At 45.4% G+C, this 15,440-nt stretch overlaps 1 protein-coding gene across 3 annotated transcripts in view; it reads left to right on the top strand.

Annotated features, from left to right (window-relative positions):
* Window positions 1-10,998, top strand: part of PDK3 (pyruvate dehydrogenase kinase 3) — a 74,288-nt gene extending 63,290 nt beyond the window's left edge. For all 3 annotated transcript variants that reach the window (XM_072816325.1, XM_072816327.1, XM_072816328.1), the window contains exon 12: window positions 406-10,998. In XM_072816325.1, coding sequence (XP_072672426.1) covers window positions 406-436 — 31 coding nt within the window. In that variant the 3' untranslated portion in view covers window positions 437-10,998. The remainder of the gene's footprint in view (window positions 1-405) is intronic.
* The last annotated feature ends 4,442 nt before the right edge of the window (window positions 10,999-15,440 follow it).

The following is a 15,440-nucleotide window of genomic DNA, read 5'->3' as shown; positions in this document are numbered from 1 at the left end:
AGAACAATGAACTGTTTTGAAGTATGTATAACGGGACGCCTGAGTGGCCCAGTTGGTTAAATGGCTGCCTTCGGCTCAGGTGGTGATACCCAAGTCCCTGGGATTGAGCCCCGCTTCAGGCTCCCTGCTCAGTGGGGAGCCTGCTTCTCCCTCTCCCTCTGCCCTTCCCCCCTCCACACTCGTGTGCACTCTCTCTCTCTCTCTCTCTCTCTCAAATCTTTTTTAAAAGTATGTATAAGTAATTAAATGGTAATTCTTCTTCTGTAGTAATCATAGAGAATAATTCTGAGACAAGGTAAACCTTTTTGAATTATCACTGTAACTAAATGCTCTGAGTAAATCTTGGTTAAATAGAGAAGATTGTACTCAAACTCACTATGGATATTCCTGTTATTTTCTTTGTAGGGACAAGATCAAGACCAATAGAACTTTCTAGAGAAATGAACACTTCTGTCCTCTCTGTGAAGAAAGATTATCTTCTGCAAGTCAACCAGAGAGAACTCCTTTCCTCCACCAACTTTGAGCAAGGCACTATAGTTACTCCAGTGCTTGAATGTGTACTTTCTCTATATGAGCTGGATCTTTTCCACGGAAACTTTCCTGTAGCTGCTCCAGATCTTCACTAAAGTAGTAACTTGAATCATGTTTCATATACGTTGCTGTGGTTTGGTTGGCGCCTGTCGTAAGAGAGCACAGAGCCCCATTAGCACTCTGGTGTCCTACTAGCTCCCTCCTTATTGTCCTAGAGTTGAGTGTTTATATTCTCCCCGGGATCCTAAGCTCCTTCCGCATTCCAGATACAGCCAGTGTCCACTGCTACTCTTTGTGACCAAACACCATGTGTTTCCAAACCACCGACTAAGGCCTGGGTAGTCTGGATGTTGAAGACACTGGCAGAGCGTGTCTCAATAATTCAGTCCTGGGGCCCTTCCTCTCTCATGCGTCCTCCCTCCCTCTGCGATTTCAACCTCTGCGTTCTTCCATCTGGTCTAAGTGCGGCCACTCTCACATTAGCTCTTACTCTTTGATGCATCGATTTTATTTTGAAATTCACTTGTGTACTTCCATTCTGTCAATTAAAGCGTTCCAAAAGTTGTCTTGGAATGTCTCACTTACCTGCTTGGTTTCAAAGATCTTAAGTGAAAAACTTCTGGTCGTGATCGAGTTTGTGAGAAGCGGGAAGTGGAGTTTTTATGCTATGTAAAAATTTTGCCAGTCGACTTATGAGATTCTATCCCTTTGTAGTTTTCTGAGGAATTGCAAGTCCCTGGGTGATACACTTTGCTGGTTGTCAGATCTGCTGCTGAAGGGAAGAAGTCTTTCTGGTTTATTTTGAGAAATGCCCTAGGTCTTCATAATTGTCATTTTCGTGAATTTTGGCCAGTTTTAGAATTGTCTATTTGATTCTCAGATTCCTTTACTTTGCTGCTGAAAGCTGGCCTGGGTGGAGGACTCGGGGTGAGGAAAGAGAAAAGCGGGGTTGTGTTTACCCTCAGCAGTGGAAGCCTTCCAAGAATCCAGATTAAAGGCAGTTTCTGTTGCTCCACAGAATGTGTTTCTCTTCACTGTAATTTTTCATATCATCTACTTTGGCTTCTGCCTTCTTTTGACGCCCATATGAATGCTTCCATCCAATTTTTAAGTATTGAGTTCACTGGTGGGAAAGTTGTGGCTTGTAGAGTGTCCCTCCCCCCCACACACACACCGCTTCAGGGCCATGGTGGCAGCAGTGCGGTTGCCCTTGTCGTGGACTCCGTGGGGATCTCCAGGAAGAGTTGTCCTCTCACCAGCTTGTGGAGGCAGGTGGGGGGGGAGGCAGCTGTTTCTCCTCGTTCTGCTGAGCCTGATTTTGTTTCATTTCATTATGTTACCTGAGCTCGTGGTAGTTCCCCTGATCTTTAGAAAGGTCTCATCTCTTCTATCCTTAGAAGGATCTCATCAGAGAACTTGTATAATCCATCAGAGAAGAGAAAGATTGATGGACTTCTGAGAGAGGGGTGATGGGATGGTCCACATGGAAGCCTGCGGGCATGAGGCCTGAGGCCCATTCTCAAGAATGGGGCTGTTGCATATGATTGCTTCCTCATGTAAAAATAATGACCCTTTCCATTTGAAGTCCCTGGCTTTCTTACCGACGTTAGAGAGTGTATCATTATCTTACTAGGCCTCCATTTCTAACCATATACCTTTATACTTTCTTTTTTTAAAGAATTTATATATTCATGAGAGACACAGAGAGGCAGAGACACAGGCCAAGGGAGAAGCAGACTCCCTGTGGGGGGAGCCCAATGTGGGACTTGATCCCAGGACCCTGGGATCACATCCTGAGCCAAAGGCAGACGCTCAACCCTGAGCCACCCAAGTGCCCCGCCTTTATACTTTCAAGTATAAAATACCATGGGAGGAAGGAAGCCACAGGTTCAGGACCGGTCCCCTCCTGCCTCATTCTGGCAATGTGTTATTATGTGGTTGAGATTATTAGGTCCTCACCACAAGCTCCATGTAAGTGTTGAAGAAAAAAATAGGGTGTAGAAAAATCCTATTACATTCTTCCCTTTACAGGTCTTCTTTAAAAGTAAAGATTTCTTTCAGTGTCTTAATGACTTCTTTGGTAGTCCTTTTACTAATGGACTTTCTGGATCATTCCTATCCATCTGACCCCAGTAGTCTTGGCTCTCCCTTCTGCTTTCCGCATCAAGAGTTGAACTTTGCTCCCACAGCAACCGTAAGAAGAGCTGCGGGAACATCTTACATGCTCACAGCTTAGTGGCTCAGGCATTCCTTTGTGCTTCTTGTACATGGTTCTCTGAACCCAGGTGCATCTTTCTGGCTGTTTGTTGGGTTTGTTGAAGCAAATGGTCAAATTGCTACCTAGAGGTTGTAAAATAAATAGACATTGACCCTTTTCTAGCTGAATCCAATTAGTTCTCCCATCTCTTCTGTGTTTCCCTCTCATTAACTCAATTTTTAGTATTGGGGGACTACATCTACTCTTTGGCATGGTTCTTGGGACATAGTAAGGGCTTAATAAATATTAGTTGAACCAATAAATGAAAATTGACATTTACTTTGGGTGGTGGGCAACAACTTTCTAGTTCTTAAGCTATTTTTGTTTCCAAATGTGAAACATTTCAGGTCAGGAACTGTGGAAATATTGAATCTCCTTTTTATAGTGCTGAGAAATGACTAAAGCATAGAGAAATGAAAGGAAAGAAGTAGGGATGGACCCACAGGAGAGCCGTCTGTTTGTTTGTTTTTTGTCTCTGGGTGTCTGATTTTGGCTCTTCAATATAGTGGGTTCTTTCCATCCAGTCAAGTGAGACAATTTTATAGCCTTGCTTATAGACGCCAAAGAACCTTCACATTAAGCATCCCATTTTGATCCTTTTGAGTGCCGTGAGGCGGACCATGCAGGTGTTACTCTGTTCCTCCTAAGTGTTCTCAAGCAGTTCATTGGTCTGCCGAAGTGAAGGGAAGAACCAGAGTGAGTAGTTTCTAGGCCCATGCTCTCAGCGATGCACCAGGTAACCAGCATTATCTCTTTTGAGGAATTTCTTGAATGCCTTAACCCTCAAAGGTAAGATACAAACCAAAATGTGTCTATAGTGCAAGAGAATTGCATTCAGGAGAGGTTTTCTTTTGTGTGTTTTCATTTTGGGATAGTTAGTTGGAGGAGATAATCAAATGGATTTGGCAGCTCTTACCTAGAAAGACAGGCAACTTAGAGGGTATAGCTGTAGGTAATTACTAGAGTTATTTAGACTTAATTCTATGTTTCATTTAACTCCGTGTTCACTGCCAGCCCTTTCATACAAAGACTCCACGTTCGATACTTGCTTCTATCCTTTGGTGGCCTGGAGTACAGCTCCAGTTGGATTTCCTTGCATATTTACAAATACACTTCTGTTGCCATTCCTTACAAACAGTAACTTGGCTGCCTGTCAGATTCTCAGATCACATCCTTCCATCCTTGATGCTTTGGATGCATCACTTTATTGTCTTCCAGTGTCTGGTGGTGCTGAGAGGCCGGAGTCCAGACAGGTTGTTCTGCACCTTTTGTAGACGACCTACTTGTTCGTACGGGGTACTCGGGGTCTCTTGTTTATCCTTGAAATTCATGACTTCATTCGAGTCCGTGTCAGAATCGACAGTTGTCTCTTGGCCTTTTCTGTGTAATCCGTCTTTCGCATGATCTTTCCTTTTAGTGCTTTCGTCCCTTATCTTTCCTGATGCTGTGAATTTTCACCCCCTCAGGTCTGATCCTCCTGTTTCACTAACTCAGCCTTCTGCCATGTGGATGGTAGGCCTAGATGCTCGCACTGTGAGTTTCACTTCAGTTACAGTTTTATTTTTGATCTGCTTCTTTTCTTAGCTCTGCCAGCATTTTTCTTTCATTATGTTGTCCTCTTTGACTCCTTGTTTCATTTCTTGGAAGGCTGATCTGTGTTGTCTACAGTTTTTGTGGTTTCTGAAATCATTCTGTTTCCAGAGTGTAATTAGCTATCCTACGCTTCTTTTGTTCCTTTCCTCTGGGTTGTTCTGCCCTTTGATTGTTGCCCAAGGATCATGATGGGTTATCCTGCATCTTATTTGTCTTTGTGTGGGACCAGCGCTAGCTGCCCAGGAAGAGTGGAGAAATCCTCCTTTGACTCCTTTTTTCTCAAGCGAGAAGTGTTTGAATGGCCACCTTAGCACTTGAACTAGAAGGCTAGACATTTGATGGCTTGTAACGGTGGCGCCTGTTTTTGTTTTGCAGTCCACTGGCTGGATGTAGGGGAAGAAGGAGTGAAGCACAGCCCCCCTGGGACATTGGGTCTCTGAGTGCCTTCCAGGGGGTGCTACTGAATCCTCTGCCCCAGCAGGGGGTGGGGGGGTGCCGCCGGGTCTCACTGGGGGAAAGGGATTCCCCTTGAGTTTCCCTGTTTCCACTAGGTGTCGCCCTAGCAGGAGTGTGGATGGTTTGTACTTCCGCTGGCTGCTGGAGCTCTGCAGGCGGCTTGTGTGGCTGGCCCCTGAGTTCCTCTTTGCTCCGCACACAGATGCAGCCCCTGAGCTCTCACCTCCTCCCCCCGGCAGGCTTGGTTGTGGAAATGAGCCCGCACCGCGTGCGCTGGGCTTCTCCTGCCTGCCAGCGGCCCTTGCTTCTCCGGGCTAGGAGATGGTTGGTAGAGTCCTCTGGAAACCTTTCCTGAACTGCCTGGCAACTGTGGTCTGTTTGGCAAATGCGAGAATCCTCCTCTGATTAGTCTCCAGTGTTGTCGGATCTGTCCGACACTCCCCCTGGAGCCCTTGGTATGGGGTGGTGGCTTTTATTAGTCTCCTAATAGACCGCTTCTTTTTCACTTTTTGGATGTGTGTGTTGAAGGGCAGGAGCACTTAGATAAACATACATTTGTTCTTCCATCTTTCCCAGTGGTCCAGGTGCATAAACATTGACTTTGAAGATAATGTCCTTCATGGTCCTAATCTGTATGAAAGCAAACAGAAGGAACCAATATCGCTAGCGGGAGAGGACCATTAATAACTTAATCAATACAGGATTTTTGTTTGTTGTTCTCTGTGGAAAGATAACTTTTAACTCGGGTTCCCGTTCCATTGATTAGAGCTATCAGTACCTTCTGGTTTGAAAAGAGGGGACATCATAATGAACTTAAGCACTTATCAGCCACCGACAATTATTAATTAGTTAATTCAACATGATAGAGTATTTCAGACGAGCACAGAATCGGAGTTCTCGGCAGAGGTAGCTAACAGGTTGCTGGTCCAGCGGTCTTGCTGAGGGTACCGGGAGCTTGATGTGACACAGCTTTTCTTACCTGCCTTTTCGTTTCAGCCCATTTTAAAATTTGGTTCACTGAGAAATGGAGAGGAGCGAAGGCCTCATCAGGATTAGTTTCACGAGTATACTGTGACATGGTGTGTAGGCCTGGGGCCAGCTTGAGAGGCACCCGAGTTCATGTTTCCAGGGGGCAATTACAGGTGGACGGGGGGGAGGGGCGCGGGGGGTATTGCGGCCGTTCGGAGGGTTGACGTCTCCTTTCCTCGGTGGCCAGCATGTTCCCCGGGGGCCCACTCTCCCCACCTCCGGAGCCCAGCGTAACGATCTAGGAGCGTCAGTGTCAGCCTTGCTCTCGGTACCGACCTCCACCACCCAGTGCCTCCCCCGAAAGCCAGGTGCTTGCCCTGGGTCTGTCCTGGTGTCACGTGTAGAGCCGAACCCGCGCCCATGTGTCAGGATGGAATGAAACGCAAGTGGCAGGCGGAGGGTCGCGTCCGTTCCTCCTTGTGAACACCGAGCGTGTGCGGTGTGCCGGCCGCCGTGCTGGGCGCTGGGTGCTGGGTGCTGGGTGCGCGGCGGGGACCAGGCGAACAGAAGGCCCTGCCTCTCGGCCGCTCTTGTAGACGAAACAGACAAGACCTAGAACGAGGGACATTTCTAGCAAGTGGGGAGAGAAAGTGGAGCAGATCAATACAGTAGAGAAAAATAAAGAAGGCGAGACATGGGGCATGTTGGGGGGGCCTCAAGCCTTGTAAATGTTTTGGTCACGGACAGATGTGTTCCTTAGATGACGAAGTGTTAGCGATCCTGGAGTTCTTTTCACTTTTCGATCTGTTGCTGTGCGTTGGGAGAGCCCGGCTGCGGTGCCTGGTTGCGGGTGCAGCTCTGCGGGGGGCCCTGCCCAGGGCCGAGGGCGCCTCTAGGCAGGTAGAGCCCCGGGCGGGGTGGGGGGCACCGCGGTCCGGTGAGAGGAGTCAGCCTTTACTCTCCACCCTCACTGAACGGTTTGTGCTGCTCTTTGCTCATAACCAAAATGCAATCACAACAGGTTCCGGGGCTCGTTTTAGGACTTCAGAAATCATTATGTAAATGCACTTAGAACGGGGGGCATCACGCTGCTGGAGTTTAATAGCAGCTTGTCAAGAGGAGAGACCCCCATTACCACTTCCACACTGGTTTTAGAGGAAGAGGAAGGGATTGCCCGAGAAGGCTTCTCTCTCATGCCCTCGAGTTGGCATTAACCGTGTTCACCCCTAGAACTGAAGAAAATCAAATGACAGCAGTCACAGAAGCCTCCAGAAACCCATCATTCTGCCTTTTTGTCAGTCTCTAAAGCAGGGACACGAATTGCCCTTGATCCCAACACTGGGGTCCGTGTGGCTGTGACAAGGGCTGCTCTTTGTGTTGTGACACAGGTAGCTCTCCACACTTTCTGTGGGAACCGCAGAACTGCGGTGGACACTTTCAGTTGTTGAGGCCTACTGTGTCTGCTGGCCCTGTGGTGGAGGGTAGGGCCCGGGACCAGAGGACGAGGGATGCATTTAATTCTTCCCAGAGGTAGGGCCAATTTGTCACCCTTTAAATGGTCTTATTTGCATATAAATAATAGCACCTTGGGGCCTCACTCCTGAAAGCATCCAAATAAATGTCTGATACAGTTAGAGGCCTGCAGTAAGGGAGAGCCCCCCCTTAGCACACACGGGCGTCCTTGCAGCGCGGGTGTCCTCACAGCGCGTTGTAAGCCCAAAGCCCGTGATGCGGGCTGACTCTCTGGCTCTGCACCCTGTTCCCTCCAGTGCTGTAGACTCTCCAGGGGCAGTACGTCTCCTGCCTCCTGGCAGGAAGCCACTTCAGCCTTTGAGCCTTTGATTGAGGCTGCATAGCTCTGGAGAGCACTAGAGCTTGATGCCTAGAGTCCCGTGGTCCAGTGTAGACTGTTGGGCATATTTTTTGTGGGGTTTTTAGAAATGTTGGAGAACTGAGTAGATGGGTGGTAATACTGGGTCCAGGAAGCTCACAGTGAAAAGAGTATGAACTTAACCTGCAAAATATTTCTCTGTTCTATAAATCTCTCTGACATTTGGATTAATCAAGCATAATTAAATGTAGTTAGATTTTTGTCAGATTGTAGTTCAAAATAATATTCATCAATGGAGAGGGTAATATATTCTGTAGAAATTTTATTAAGCACTTTAGTTAAGCAAACAGTAAGGAGAACAAAATCAGTCTCAGGAAGGTTAATTACTAAAAAAATAGTATAGTAGATTATGTAAATCATTTTAATTTCGAATATCATGGCTTGAGCTTTAATTTACATAGAGAGGTATTTTGGATTTGCTTTTCATATTTTCCAAAAGTACAGAATTGCAATTGCATTCTTTAAAAGTTCTAATCACTTTAGGTTTCCATTAAGTTTGCTTCACTTTTTCGTGTTACGGTTTCCAAAAGAGAAGAATTAGGACCACATTCTTTAAAATGCAGGTAATTATTTCAGTCTTCCACTGTTTGTTTCAGCCGTAAGGACTATATTTTTTATTTCTGTACCTTTCAAGAAATGATCTTTTGAAGAGAAGTCTGAGGAGAGAAAATGGTTGTGAAAGCATCTTGCCATGCCTGGCCTTTCAATACTTATTGAAAGAAATTTTTTAGAAAAGATAAAACATAAAGTGCTTAGACTATTAAGATAAATCTTTTTATTTTAATAATTTCTTTAAAGGGAGAAGTAGAGAGACCAAAATGATTTTATATGTTATATATTTTCTTTGTACTCTGAGAACTACATTTTCACCACCTTTGCACATCTCAGGGAATAACCTTTTGATAAGAATCCCCACACAAATCCCCAAAACTGTATCACAGTGTATTCTGATTTGATAGTTCTTGTCTGAATTTCTAGAACTAGATTTTCAAAAGTATTGTCATCTCAGGAACACAAGATTACCTAAGAAACTTGAAGCTTACCCTTAACACTACTCAGATTCTGTGTCCGTTAGGCCTTTTCATAGTAAGTGACACCTAAATGTCCTTAGTTTAGCAGGTATACAAAGGTCTCTATCATACTTAATCTGAGATGTCCATAGAAAAAAACCCTACAATCTGATTTTGTTAGCTAAGTTTGCTTCTTGGCTTTCCAGTTTTCTACTAGATTCTGTTTTCTATTGGAATTGAATCCTTTGGGGGATAATAAAATTTGATTTAGAAGAACATTCCATTAAATACTTTTGACTTTTGCCCACCTAAAAGTGGCCTGCTAATTGGAATTCTGTGCATGACTTCTGAATGGGCCAGAATAGCACAAATGTCAAAGAGCATATACACCGTAAGCAGTGTGTTAGCAAAGTAAAGAAACATCCAGCTCCAGCACTTAGGGCTTGTTTCCCAGCTCTTTGGTTCCTCTTTGCCTTCCAAACTGGTCAAAATGGAATGCATATTACTGACAGAACTACTTAATGTTTTAAGCTATTCTTACCTTGAGATTCTTTTGGAGAGAAAAGAAAAAGAATCCTAACATTCAGTTCTAACTCCATTTTGGGTCTTCATGTGTGCCAGACATTAAGAAGACAAAAGTTCAATCTGATCAGAAGTCAAAGGCCTCTACCATTTAGCCCTGCCAAACGTAGCGTAGCTGGAAGAGTTTGTGAAAACAGGTAGGATGAGTGTAAGATTTCATATTGTCGTTTGCAATACATCATGGTACCCCTTTCTTCTAAATTCCATTTTATTTTTGTCCTTTGAACTGTTACAACCATGGGAAACCTCAATCAGTACTTTAAAAGGCACTATATTAAGAACTGGCGTATGCCTTTACCTCCAAAACTGCTGAGGTTACTCTCCGATGTGTTTAATTAGAACAAATGCTTTAGAATAATTACAGCCAAAGCCTGTAACCATGGGGATCTGAGGGCACTGGAGACTGCCTGCCACTGAAGAGGGATCAGGGCCGAATCAGGGGCCTCACCACCCAGTGCCATCCGGAAGCAGTTTGCCTGGGTGGCTGGCGTCACTGGGTGAAACGGAAAACACGAGGAGCCTTGCCAAGATCATGCATCTGCTCCCTCTTACCTCGCCGCCTTTATAACTCTTCCCGGGGAGAGCATTGCATAAAATTATTCCTCAGACTAGACCAACCTAAATGTATCTTGACTCTGGGTAGACAGCCAAGGCAAGCTTGACCTAGAAAATATAAAGTACTATTTTAAAAATGTAAGTTGGCTTCAGGGTTGGAGGAGTCGAGTCCTGGTGGCCCTCCTCCACTTCCATCATGCTCATTGTTACAGCGATCGCTCCCTTAGGCTGCACTGTGCTAGAACCGAACGCTACCCTCTGACCCAAACCGGGGCTTGCGCCTGAGCCCATCCTGGACAACTTGATGCACGTTTTCGCAGAATGGAGCATACCGCCTTGGAGCCTTCTGGCTAACCCCAATCTCTGCCGAGTTCCTTAGTGTTAAAGTCATTTGAGGTTGTAATGGCTGCTTCAGGTATATATACACACACCACACCATCTGTTGCCATAAGTTCACAGCCTCACGAAAGTACACAAGTGCTTGCAACTTAAATATTTTCTAGATTTAGAACCCAAGTTGTGAATACTTTAAAAATGCTCAAACCAAATAAGAGAAGTCCTTTCAGTATCAAATATACCATGGTGAACATAGCTGATGCTTCATTGAAATGTAAAATTACTGGCTTGGCCTTTTTTTTTTTTTTTTAATCGTAACTCTTCTAACGCACAAAAGCAGTGTCTACACTGGGAACCATAGCTGATTTGACAAGAGAAGAATATTAACTTATATGAAATAAAAGTTCATTACGATTTTTGTACCTGTAAGTCCAGATCTGACCTGGTTCACTTTGCGCATCTGTCACCTTAGTTACAGTGATAAATGCACGCGTGTATCCAGTGTTCACGAGCTGCCTTGTGATTCATAGAGTGAAGTCCAGCCCCCTTGTGTTCTGTGCTGTTCCGTGGCCTGGCTGTACACACTGCCATGAGTGAAGGATGACTTTGGTTTGAGGTCATTCGAAGCTTCACGTTCTGTGAAGAGAAGTGTTCTGTTGTGATGGTTGGGAAAACAACCAGAGAAGTGTGTGGCTCAGATCATGTTCCCCATGAGTTGCAGAGCCATCTGTGGTGTGTGTCATAGCCAAACTAGTCCTGGAGCACCTGGACAATTCTGTACCAATGTCATCGAACAATAAAACAGTAGTTGTGATTCACTGTGCGTCAGTGTGGTCTTTTCCTGAGCTCTGGCCTGTCTCATCCCTGCCACCTGTGAGCCTCGTCATCTCACTTCCTGAAATTTAATAAATGAGCAGCATTAAGCACCTTTGTAAGTTGCTGGGAAGGGGCAAGGATGCTTGCTTAAAATCTCATGAACCATTGGAGGAATAGGTAATTTGGATTCTTGGTAGCGGGGAACACCCTGTTTGCAAAATAAAGAGGCTGCTTAACCATAAATAGTTTTAACGATATTTTTCAAAATAGTGATCCGTGGATCGGAAAAAGGGGACCATATATTGTCTACACCAGGACACTTTTGACAGTGAAAAGAGCACTGTTAATAATTATACTGCAAAGCCTGTAAACAGATGTAAACCAGGACTGTGCTGGGCAAATTGGGCCTCCCTGGCCATGGACTGCCGGCACCAGAACGTCCTGAAGCGCTGGTTAAATGCAGATTCCTGGGCTCTCCCTCAGCTCCATTCAGATGCTCTGGAGTCCATATTTTAACAAATGCCACGGCGGAGGGGTGGGGGATTCTTTAAAAATGCAAGTTGAGGGGCAGCCTTGGTGGCTCAGCGGTTGAGCGCCGCCTTCAGCCCAGGGCGTGATCCTGGAGACCCGGGATCGAGTCCCGCGTCCGGTTCCCTGCATGGAGCCTGCTTCTCCTTCTGCCTGTGTCTCTGACTCTCTCTCTCTCTCTCTCTCTCTCTCTCTCTCCTCTGTGTCTCTCATGAATAAATAAAATCTTTTAAAAAAAATATAAGTTGAGAACTATTGCCATATGGGATATGCAGAAGATAACTTGAAATTTGCAATTAAAGGCCTGTTGGTTCCATGGTGTCTTTGGTGGAACTGGTGCGGCACTGACAGCAGAACCCAGTGCCTCCGAAGGCCTGTGGCTGCAATTGTGGCCTTGCTGAATAGCCAAGAGGTGTGGTCTTCATGTTATTTACCAGTGTGTCATTCTTTTACTAAACATTCAATGGTGAATGGGTGTCTTTTTAAAATTGAGAGCCACATACCTGCTGTGTTGTATGTTCATCACTAAAAAACAGGCCTAGACAATTTGATGCAAGAAACTTGGGTTCGAATGCTTCCTGGGGCATGCTGATATCAAGAAATCAGCACATGTGCCTTGATTCTGCTACCAGGTAGCTGCTAACTCTGCCTTGGTTTCCTTGTCTATAAAATTAGAGAGTTGGACTATATGGTTCCAAAGTTCTTTCCAGGTCTGCTGTTTTATGGCACTCCTTAAAACCTAAAATAGGAAGCAGGTACCAATCAACGGCTTTTATGTTGTGATATATTTTGCCCAAAGCATACAACAGCAGTGGCTCTTGAAAATTACTGTGGCTTTAGTTCGTATTTTTCAAGTATCTGTTTGAATTTTACCAAAAGTCAGCCACTGTGCTAAAATATCCTTCATGACTAGGGAATAGGGTTCTTGCCGCAGCCACTCCTGCCCCATTCTGAAATCATACAGTAAGTATGGTTTAGGCTCACAAAGAGACCCTCCAATTCAGCAGTCTGCGGTTCTGGGGAGCCACTGCAGTGCACTGAACTTCAGTGTACTTTGCAACTTCCTCCCCAGTCATTGTAAGGTTTTCCCATGACTTAATGCATGTTTGCAAGTGATTATCTGCTGATATTTGCAGATGTTCACTCCGTAGTAACACATAAACGTACTCTTTGGTAACATGAATAAACCGTAAGACGTCATGTAGGAGGGCTTGCCTCGGGGAAGGCTTCCTGTAGACCACTAGCCACCACAGGAACTCTGCGGTGATGGGGATGTTCTTTATCTGTGCTGTCCAATATGGTCACCACTAGCCACCTGAACACTTAAAATATGCTTAGTTCAACCAAGGGACTGAATTTTCCATTTAAATTGTAGTCATCTGGGGCAGCCTGGGTGGCTCAGTGGTTTGGTGCTGCCTCCAGCCCAGGGTGTGATCCTGGAGACCTGGGATTGAGTCCCACATTGGGCTCCCTGCATGGAGCCTGCTTCTCCCTCTGCCTGTGTCTCTGTCTCTCATGAATAAATAAAATCTTTTAAAAAAATAAAAAAAATAAATTGTAGTCATCTAAATTTATTTTCAAAAAGATTTTTATTCAGAGCATGCACAAGCAGGGGGAGGGGCAAAGGGAGAGGGAGAGAAAGAATCTCCAGCAGACTCTGTGCTGAGCAAGGAACCCAATGTGGGGCTTGATCCCAGGACCCTGAGATCATGACCTGAGCTGAAATCAAGAGTCAGATACTTAACTGACTGAGCCACCCAGGTGCCCTGTATTAATCTAAATTTTAAAAGCCACATGGGGCTAGTGGCCACTGTGTTGGATGGTGCAGCTCTAAATAGCCATTACGCGCTATTGAATTCTCCCTGTTAACGTCAGGCACCCGTCTTCACCAGTCATTGGGCTGGGTGCTTAACGGTACCTTTGGCATTTCTAAATGTTGGTCTTAAAATGAATCCTCTGCCCACTGCCCATTGATGACACTTTTATCACTGTAACAATGTCTTTGGATAAGCAAATGATACGTAGACCTTTACCTGTGATAGCTCTATCACAGATCATTTCTTGTCTTTGTCATATAAGCTGTTGATCACCAGCCTCCGAATCTAGTTACTGTCTAAGGCTCACTTTGTTCCCTAAGTTGAAGTGCTAAGTATAGTCCAGGGGGTCTCAACTTGGTCTTAATTGGAGCCTCTGAGTCCTGGACCCCACTTTGGATCCATTTCATCAGATGGTCTCTGGGAAATACGTTTTTTACGAGTTCCCTAGGTGATTCTAACGTGACTGGGTTGAAAACCACTGATAAAGTCCAAACGACAAACCCGTCTTTGAGGCCGGTAGGAGGCAACAGCAAATCCTGTCTCCATTCACACAGAGTGGATACCAGGGTCCTTGCAACTGTATCAATGTTCTCTTTAACAGGTAATTGGAAAATACCTGGAAGAGATAAAAGGCCTTGTTGATTTGAATTTGGGGCAACTGAGCAGCCTTGCTGTTTCTTACTGTACAATGAACTCCTAAGTTTAGCCAATGGTACTCTTCCTGTCCTCTGGCATTCTTGTCCAAACAGAATTTGCTAGTCCTTGAACAAAATAAACATGATAATGATTTTAATAGCAGTGATGGATGCAGAAGCTTCCACAACTCTGTACTAACAGTTTTATATAATAGTGTAATTATTTTTTTTATTTATTTATGATAGTCACACAGAGAGAGAGAGAGAGAGAGGCAGAGGGAGAAGCAGGCTCCATGCACCGGGAGCCCGATGTGGGATTCGATCCCGGGTCTCCAGGATCGCGCCCTGGGCCAAAGGCAGGCGCTAAACCGCTGCGCCACCCAGGGATCCCTAGTGTAATTATTTCTGAAGTTAGGGATGATTGTTGTCACCTTGCATGGTAATTGGAACAGAGCCACCTATATGAAAACTCTTTTCCTAGGGCTTCACCTGGTAACAAAATAGCAAGTTTAGGAGGGCAAATTCCACCCCATTATCCAGGTGAGAGAGGCCCGTCGATCACACTGCAATCAAGGAGTTTAGAGTGAGACCTCGGAAGGCCATGTCATTCATCCAACAGCTCCATCCAGAGAGCTCTGGCCCAAGCTCCGCACCTGTTGTTAAGGCCTTGCAAGCAAGTGTGTGCTGATGCCTTAGGACTTCGGTAGCTCGCCTAGAGCCTTATTCATGCATCTGGCTAAGGGGTAAATAAACCTCATCAGCCTCCTCCATTCAGCATCCTCAAAGAGTGGTCTCTAATAAACAGAAAATCTACTTAAAATTTACTTATTCCCCACCCCCACTCTGAGTTGGCAGTCCTTGCACTAGGAGAAGGAGCACCTTATACCCAAAGAGATTAGTAAAAGAATATGAAGTTAGATCATTGTAAAATTCTCTTTGGCAGAATCAGAAACTTGGTCTGATTGTTCATCAAGAGCTGGGATCCCTGGGTGGCGTAGCGGTTTGGCGCCTGCCTTTGGCCCAGGGCGCGATCCTGGAGACCCGGGATCGAATCCCACCTCGGGCTCCCGGTGCATGGAGCCTGCTTCTCCCTCTGCCTGTGTCTCTGCCTCTCTCTGTGACTATCATAAATAAATAAAAATTAAAAAAATAATATAAAGAGCTTGGGAAAGTTCAAAGGGAGGGCCAGTCAGAAGAGGCCAGAGTTGAGACTCAAGCTACTGAGCTGAAATTGGGGTGAGAGACAGGATCGTGTCCTCCTTAACCTTTGCATCCCTAGGACCTAGCAGCTCACTCAAATGTTTCTTTTTTTTTAATATTTTATTTGTTCATGAGAGACACAGAGAGAGGGGCAGAGACACAGGCAGAGGGAGAAGCAGGCTCCACGCAGGGAGCCTGATGTAGGACTCGATCCTGGGACTCTGGGGTCACACCCTGAGCCGAAGGCAGGTGCAGGGGTCCCCT

This window comes from Canis lupus, chromosome X (assembly GCF_048164855.1).
Source record: "Canis lupus baileyi chromosome X, mCanLup2.hap1, whole genome shotgun sequence".
In the NCBI taxonomy this organism is placed as follows: Eukaryota; Metazoa; Chordata; class Mammalia; order Carnivora; family Canidae; genus Canis; species Canis lupus.
The sequence above is the reverse complement of the archived record's forward strand: the minus strand, read 5'-3'. Positions and strand labels throughout refer to the sequence as shown.